This window comes from Oratosquilla oratoria, chromosome 43, assembly GCF_046742065.1.
Source record: "Oratosquilla oratoria isolate Oo_2021 chromosome 43, ASM4674206v1, whole genome shotgun sequence".
Taxonomy (NCBI): domain Eukaryota; kingdom Metazoa; phylum Arthropoda; class Malacostraca; order Stomatopoda; family Squillidae; genus Oratosquilla; species Oratosquilla oratoria.
In genome coordinates this window covers 11001146-11010357 of record NC_134819.1, presented here as the reverse complement: position 1 = coordinate 11010357, position 9212 = coordinate 11001146, and the positions used below count along the sequence as shown (strand labels likewise).

Below are 9212 nucleotides of genomic sequence, written 5' to 3'. Positions count from 1 at the left end.
CTCCCACTTACTTACTTAGGTTACTTAGGTTACACGTAGAATATCTAAAGTCCAAAATCTGATTTCATCACTGCATTCTCCAAGTCATACGAAGCAGTGAAGAAGTGTGTCTTCAGTCTCTTCTTGAAGATGGTCGTAGTTTCAGCCATTTTAACATTTTTAGGAAGTCTATTATAGAGACGGGGAGCACTATCAACAAACGCTCTACGCCCAGATTCTCTATAAAACTTTGGCTCTAATAGTCTATTCACTTCAATACTGTATCGCAAGGCTATATCACTATCTATTCGGAAGTCCACGAGCATATCAGACAAATAATTAGGCTTCCCAAACTTCAATGCCTGATACAACATAACACACTGTTTATACATGATACGTGCTTTGACTGGGAGCCAATGCAACTATATTAACACTGGAGTTATCCGTTCCCTTCTAGACTGACCCTTTATCAGTCTCGCAGCTCTATTCATAATTAATTGAAGTTTCTTCAATAAGTAGTTAGGAAGACCATAATATAAAGAGTTGCAGTAGTCCAATTTACCCAACATATGGTTATAAATAAGCTTCCTCATAGAATTCTCATCAAGGTATTTCCTTACAAACGCTAAGTTTCTCAAATGATAACCAGCTACTTGCACCGTCTGATTTATCTGTTCTCTCATCATAAGTTCGCTGTCTAGCAGCACCCCAAGACTCTTCACACATTTGCTCACTGTGATGTCTGAATTGTTCACATTCAAGACTCGAACACCCAGACGTTGGAAGTCAATTTCACGGCCAATAAACAAACACTCAGTTTTATCTTCGTTCAATTTCAGTTTTCTAGAGTCCATCCAATGTTTAATGTCAACCAGTATAGCACTAAGATGATCTTCGGCATCATGTATATTTGTTATAGACATATAAAATTGAGTGTCATCAGCAAACAGTTTGAACTTAACTCCATGCTTCTTAAGTACTGTAGATAAGTCAGCAGTGTATATACAAAAAAGTACCGGCCCCAGCACACTTCCTTGAGGCACTCCCTTAGTCAAAGGTATCGAGTTAGAAAATTCATTACCTATTTGTACATAGTAGGATCTACCTTCCAGGTAACTCTTAAGATACGAGAGAGCAGCACCTTCAATGCCAATGTGTTCATAAACTCGAAGCAATACATCGTTCACTACCGTTTCAAAAGCTGCACTTAGGTCCAACAAAATCAATAGTCCACACTCTCAACTATCCAGAATTCCTCGCATGTCACTCACTACAGAACACAAAGCAGTTTCAGTAGAATACAGAAAACTATATGCCGACTGATTGTCATGAATCGCCCCAACCTCATTCAAGTGTTCATTTAGTTGTATTAACAGAACACTTTCCGGTACTTTGGATTGAAACGTCAAATTCGACACTGGACGGAACGAACTGAGGGATTGGGGATCAAGATTTCCTTTTAATATCGGTTTAACAATGGCCTGCTTTTCAGAATTTGGGAATACTCCCTCCAAAATACTTGAGTTCACCATGTTCGTAATCACAGTCGTTAGTCTATCAAAATTCACACTACCATGAAGCAAGCTATTTGGCATGGGATCGTTAGCAGAGTAAGTAAACTTTGCTTTCTTGATTACATCCTTGACCGTTGACTCGCTCACTGTTTGAAACGCAGTTAATTTTATTTCTGAAGTCTGTTCACTCTCCAACACAACCGAATTATTATTACTGATCGCCGAAATAATTCTCGTTATCTTGTTGTCAAAAAAGTATAAAAATTCATTTGCCAATTCACTATCAGAATATCCCTCAGGCAACTTGTGTTTCTTTTTATTGCCCGTCAGATTGTCTAGCACCTTATAAAGTTTATGCATATTGGGCCCAGCCTGTTCAATTTTACCTTTATAAAAATCACGTTTACGCCTACTGATAAGTTTCATTTCATAATTGCGTGCCTGAGTATAAGCCACTCTACGCTGATCAGTCTGTTGCCTGCGCCACAATCTCTCCTTCTTTTTCTTGTCATTTTTCGCCCTTCTAATTTCATCATTAAACCATGGAGAATCTTCTTTCACTACTATTTTCTTCGATGTCAAAGGACACATCTTTTCATATTCCTCCCTCATCACACTATTGTATATAGTGTATAAACATTCATGACACTCTGATCTTTTTCTTGAACTATGACTACACAAATCACTTTGTTGCTTCATAATCTTATCACAAATTAATAATTATAAGGTGCCACAGTCCATATTCCTTGTAGAACGAAAAGTAATTTCTTTAACTTGTCTTCTATTAAGCGCCAAAGCCAGATTAAATGACACAAGTTTAAGTGCTGGCGACAGAGAGCACACATCATCTACGTAAAAGTCATGCACAAGGTCACTCGATGTATCAACCAACACTAGATCAATTATGTGACTGCACATCGATGTAGGTTTATCCACAATATTGATCAGATTACATTGCTACTATTTCTATAAAAAGTTGTACGTAGCGAGCCTTTGTGTCATCAAGCCAAAGGTTAAAGTCGCCCCATACAATAATATTCGTGCTTACCATGTCAATAGTTTCTAAATATAGTTCAAACTCATCAATAAATAAACTGAATAAAGTAGCAGGTGGTCTATATATTGTCACAATCGTTTATTTATTTCCACTAATTTCACACTTAACTTGCAATAATTCGAAACTATTATAGATGGGCGTCTTGCATTTTTTCACCTTAACTGAATTTGAGACAAACATACCCACGCCCCCTCCACGACCCATACTCCTCGGGTTGTGTACAAAAGAATGCGTTACAGGGGCCATTTCTTTCATAGCAGCTGAATCAAGATCAGTTAACCAAGCCTCAGTAACAGCATATAAATCTAATTGTCTATCATTGATAGTGTCCCTGATTTCAGAAGTTTTATTTCTAGCTGATTGAACATTCAAAAGTCCACAGTTAACTCTTTGAGTATTAAAAGCCATGGTCAGTACTCAGTCTAATCCTATTTATTTCTGCAGCAAAAATAGGGCAATCTAAACTACTCACACTGTGTTCATCTTGACGTTTTGCGGCAAAGCAATTCAAGCACTTCCTCACCTCAGAATGACAAATGCGCCCCTCGTGTTCACCTGCCACTTGTAACAGTGAGGACCTTACCCTTTGGCCTTGGCATAACAATTTTGCATCTTATGACCAAACTTCAAGCAATAATAGCACATTAGTGCATGATAACGGTCACGTACCTGGTGAACGCCCCATGTCAGCTTCAACTTATCATTTTTCTTGTGAATAAACGCTCGCACTTCCGGATCACATTTCAATATATAATGTACAGTCCCCCCTGCAGCCGGCTTATCAGATAAAACACTCATCTTATCCTTAACCTTGTCAATCTGTGCTAAATCATTCCTCTCAATAATGCTGTCAGTAATCAATTCTTTATTCTCTTCCGGGGCCACGTTACAAATCATAATCTTTGGGTTCATTCGCTTTCCACAGGAAACATTTAAATTCTCTACTTCTTGCAACTTATTTTGTGCTTCCCTTCTCCTCTCCTCAGACTCGAAGTTCATCACAATGTTGCCTTTAGTTGTAAACTTTGAGTCTAGAATTTGAATATCGTTTAAAACCTCCTCTACCTCTTTCTTTTCATCAACTGCTTTTTCACTACCTCTCGCTTTAAGAATAAGTAGATTCTTATTTTTTTTCTGCCATTCCTCTTCCTACCTCTTGACACCACTTTAGCTCATGTTGCATCCTCATTCTCGTCATTCCCACGGCTAGTATAAGCAGTAAGTACCTCTTCGACAGCGGCTGACACACTCGCTTGAAAATTCTGGGTTAGATTAAGATTCTCCAGTAAACTTTTAATCTCACTCATCTCACGTTTTATTTCAATAATTTGACTACAAATCTCACCTTCACTTTTAATCTCACTAGCACAAGGATCACAGACCCAATTAATCTCGTTGGCTCTAGACTTCACACCTACCATCTTCGTACAATTACAATGCGCGCCAGTTTCACACCTAATGCATTTCAACAACTTGACCTTTCCGTCATTTCCTTTTTGACAAACTGAACAATGTTCACTTCCCGAGAATGTATCACCACTCGACATGATAACTGTAGCATTTAGCTACAAGGCCGCACTCGATAACAAGCAGTCACTATTATCAAATTCGGCCACAATCGGCAGAACTCAGAGCTCAGTAGCACACGTCCGCTTCGTTCGACGGTTGCTGACACACACACTCCCAAACTTACACTCACCCTTCCCTTTCAACTCAGTTTCACTCAAAGCCAACACATCCATCTTTCTTCTCATAAACATACTACCTATCTCTTCCCTTTTACTCTCATCTGTACCACACCCACGCACATAAAAAGACCCAAACCTTAGGGTGCTGGTCGGGAAACTCTCAGCCCCTCTTATGCCTTTACATTTTTTTTTTAGGAATGTTCCCCGTGGGGCTACAAGGAGAAGGATGCCTAGTCCCAATCCCCGTCCCTTTCTTCTCGCCTCTTACGATCCAAGTGGGAATACTTGGTGGCAGTATTCTTTTCCCCCACCACAGGGAATTCCCCCACCACAGAAAAAGAATACTCAGAGATAATGGTACAGGACAGCAACAAGGGGATGGGGGACAGCATAACGGAGGGACAGTCGTAGTATAAAAGTGTCATCATTTCTCTATGAATAGAGTTTTCCTCTATCATCATAGACAAAATTATGTGTGACTCTGGTCCGTAGGGGCGCCCCATATAGACCCTGTGTGTGTTGTGTGTGTGTGTGTGTGTGTGTGTGTGTGTGTGTGTGTGTGTGTGTGTGTGTGTGTGTGTGTGTGTGTGTGTGTGTGTGTGTGTGTGTGTGTGTGTGTGTGTGTGTGTGTGTGTGTGTGTGTGTGTGTGTGTGTGTGTGTGTGTGTGTGTGTGTGTGTGTGTGTGTGTGTGTGCATGTATGTATGTTTGTGTGTAGTGAATTTTTTATGTGTCACGCAGAAGAGACTACATTGAGTAATTGGATGACATCATGAAAACTATTAACGAGGTCTCATTTAGGCAGTGTGATGAGAATGATTTCTCATTATGAACTTTAACATGAATTAGTTGAAGTGTTGACATATTAGGCCGTTGGGGGTGGGTTGCTTCGTAAAAGGCTGGTTCTTATACAACTCCGTAGCTACGGTATATAAAACGGTTGGCGGATGATCAGCTAAGACTGAACGTTTGCATTTTTATCCATTGATGGCAACTTGTCAATGTCATAAACTCAGGCACCATAGATGTCGGATATAAGGAATATGTTTTGTATTGTTCACGACTATTGATCAACTTCTCTTATTCTGAGATCGGCGTTAGTAACTGCAACAGTATTGCTGTTATTTGAAAAGTTAGTAGACAAGTTATTTTATTGTTATAATACTGGATTCATCTTCACTGGTCTCGATTTTGTTTCATCCCTTTCTTATGTCATAAGAATTTCAGCCAATGAAGTGTTGCATTATGAATCCATCCCTCACCAGAATGAATGGGATACATTTCTTTACCTTATCAAATTATCTTCTCCAAATATCCATTCTACTGTTACCAGTACCAAATGTTTCCCCAGTGTTTAGGCATCTCTCTCTCTCTCTCTCTCTCTCTCTCTCTCTCTCTCTCTCTCTCTCTCTCTCTCTCTCTCTCTTTATACCAAATGACTTTCTCCCCCTTGTAAGGGATGTAGCCACCCAAGGAATGCATCCAACCCGCTGCCCATCCTTGTCTACCTATCATCAATTCCTTTTCTAAACACACTTTCAACATCATCTCTCCACTAACTTCCCTACTACTCCATCCATTGGCTCATCCCCTACTCTAGCATTGATATCCTCTTCTCTAAACACTCACTTAAATATATCTCAGAAAAAATAATTTCTTTCACTTTTCTCACTACCAGATCCATATACCCTTCACCCACATTAACTGTGAAGACACTTCCACTCCACCATGTGCTTTTCTCTTTCACTTATCAGAAGAGCCACTCCTTTCCTCCATCGCCTCATCATCACTCCCAATACTCTCCCCTCCACACTCTCAAATTCAAAATCACCCCTCTCTTTCAACACAGTAACACTTAACGCTAATACATCCATCTTCCTCCTCACAAACATTCTGCCAATTTCTTCGCTTTTACTCTAATCTGTATCACAACCACGCACTTTCAACCGCTCAAATTTTAGGGTGCTGGTGGGAGTTTTCCTCCTAGACTCACAAATGACTTCACTTCTAGTAGGATGAACTTACAGAGAGCAGGATCCCTAGTCCCACCACTTCGTCCCACTATCGCCTTTTACGATTCACATGGGAATCACGGTGGCAAAATTCCTCCACTACCACAGGGGATAAGAGGAGGAAGAGCTATGAAAGCGATCAAGGGCAGTTTCAAGGGAACATAAAGGAGGGGCAGTCGTAGTATAAAGATAACATCATTACTCTGTGAGTAGAGATTTTACTCTAACATAGACAAATGATGTTTGGCTCCAGTCCGTAGGGGCACCCCAAAACAATCCCTAAAGTACTGGCTACGTGCTATCATGCAATCACTGCTGCATGATAACATGCAGTCAGTACCCCAGTTAAGGTTCTTCTCGTTGTATTTGAGCAACTATGTAACACAACATTATTTCTCACCACTCGACGGATCAGCCGCGTCGCTCCTGTTCGACAGCCAGAGAGAGAGAGAGAGAGAGAGAGAGAGAGAGAGAGAGAGAGAGAGAGAGAGAGAGAGAGAGAGAGAGAGAGAGAGAGAGAGAGAGAGAGAGAGAGAGAGAGAGAGAGAGAGAGAGAGAGAGAGAGAGAGAGAGAGAGAGAGAGAGAGAGAGAGAGAGAGAGAGAGAGAGAGAGAGAGAGAGAGAGAGAGAGAGAGAGAGAGAGAGAGAGAGAGAGAGAGAGAGAGAGAGAGTAGGATCACTCCCCGCTCCTAACTCCTAACTCCCAGTCCGCCACGCCAAGAATAACTCTGGCATAATGAAAGAGATACTGGTATTGTATGCCTAACAATCGGTCAAGTAATGTATTCTATAATTTTTCAATGTAGCCGTTACCTGCTCTATGAGGAGGTTAGACATGAATGCCTTCGTCGGGGCTCTTGGAGGATTTAACAACGTCATTTGTCAGTACTGCCGTCGCGTTCTGAATCTAGCGGGATTCGAACAATCATTCATCTTCTTGCCTCCAGACGCGTCCTAGTCCGCCAAATACAAATTTCATTATTATTATTATTATTATTATTATTATTATTATTTTTTTACAAAATATAGTTATTTGGAGAAGTATAATGACATCAGTTTCCATAGGTTGTAGAAAAATAAATACAGCAGATGAGCTTTGCGAAGGAGTACTGTTTTCTTTTATGTTATTTTTCTCACCCGAACCCTATCTACCCTTGAAGTAATAACTTCATAAGTTTTATGACCAATAATCTGCCAAGAGTTTGATTAACGACAGTCTAACTCAATGGATGAGGACTCACGCCAAGGAAGGGGTGGGGCAACGTCGAGACCAGTGCAAATGTTTACAGAATGCTTCATTTACACCGGTAATTTTGCGCTGATTAAGGTTAATATACTACTGATACGACTTCATATTAAATTCAATGTTTGCAAATCCTCCAAATATAGGTGTTTTTCTTTTTCTTTTTCTTTCCTTGCTTTTCTTCAATTTGGAATGTATCCACTGGCAACTTAATTTGACCACATCAGCATTTCGATGCACACCTGTAACCATCTCGCACCTGTGACCACTACGTTCAGCCCGTAAGTCGTAGATCGCGGGACGCCCTATCAGGCGATTCTCAGTCAGACCGTCGTAGACCAAAACAGATAAAACCGAACTTCGAACTATCCAGAGAGTCTGTTGAGAGCATTTATTAATTCATCGTATTATCAGAGTTCTAAAAAGACCTTAGACTGTTCAATTATTATTTTTCCGATTATATTGACACAATCGATTCAATAGACTTTGGTGAGAAATAGAAAACTGCTGTACCCTCACACCCCAGGTCTCAAAGTAATTGAAAACACAAAATAGAGAAACTTTGAAACAAAGACGCTGAGAAGTAGAATAGCTAGGTATTTGGTTTCTCGTGGGAAGGTAGAAAGTAGACAGAGATTGATCGAGACTAATTGATTGGTGAGAAGAGAGATAGCTGCCAAATTTTTAACGTGAGAGTGAAGTGTGTCAGGAAATAGATTTAATTTGGAAGTGGGTAGAAACAACTTCGCCAACCGTGTAGTTAATGAATGGAATAAACTTCCTGTAGAGGTAGTGTAATGTACTCGTAGTTCAGTTCGAAGCTTTAAGAGTCGCCTAGATGAATACAGCAAGATGCTGTAATGTCTGTCATTTATCTTACATTATTTATTCATTTGTTTGTTACTATTTGTCTGTTTATTATTATTTCTTTGATCATCATTTATTAATTATTATTCATTTGTCAATCTATTATTATTCACTATGTACGTGTTTGTTTATTATTTAACTTTACCTATTTATTTACTTATTTTACTTATTATTATTTATATCATTATAACTTTATTTGCTTGTTTATTCATTGAATGATTTATCATTATTATTATTATTATTATTATTATTATTATTATTATTATTATTATTATTATTATTATTATTATTATTATTATTATTATTATTATTATTATTATTATTATTATTATCATTATTATTATTATTATTATCATTATTATTATTATTATTATTATTATTATTATTATTATTATTATTATTATTATTATTATTATTATTATTTTTATTTTTTTTATTCTTTATTTTTTTGCATCCGACCTAGCTATGGAGCAATCCTTTGTAATCCTTTGTGTGTGTGTGAGTGAGGAGGGCATTATACTCTAGTCTTGTCCCGTCTCCATATTGTGAAACATTTCGTCCTTTATTCAAGTTGCCACCAATTCATTCGATTCATCTCCTTGATAGGAAAGAGAGTATAACTTCACTCGATTATTTTTCTACTTGTCTACTTATGTCTACTTTTTTACGGTAGGAACCCGCACGAAGAGCATGGATGGGTGATTCTTGTCATATTATCATAAACTTTATTGTTGTCATTGCTACAATATATATTGTAACCGTTATAATTGTTATTATTAATATATAACCATTACTATGGTTATTATAATTATTATCATCAATATAATTAATCTTATCATTACCATTATCATTA

The 9212-nt window shown here is 38.4% G+C and overlaps 1 protein-coding gene across 1 annotated transcript in view; it reads left to right on the top strand.

Moving 5' to 3' along the window:
- The first annotated feature begins 7474 nt into the window (after positions 1-7474).
- LOC143021984 (carbohydrate sulfotransferase 11-like) overlaps positions 7475-9212 on the top strand; it is an 18636-nt gene continuing 16898 nt past the window's right edge. Inside the window, exon 1 of the mRNA XM_076179911.1 lies at positions 7475-7556. Within this exon, the coding sequence (XP_076036026.1) occupies positions 7475-7556 (82 nt within the window). The remainder of the gene's footprint in view (positions 7557-9212) is intronic.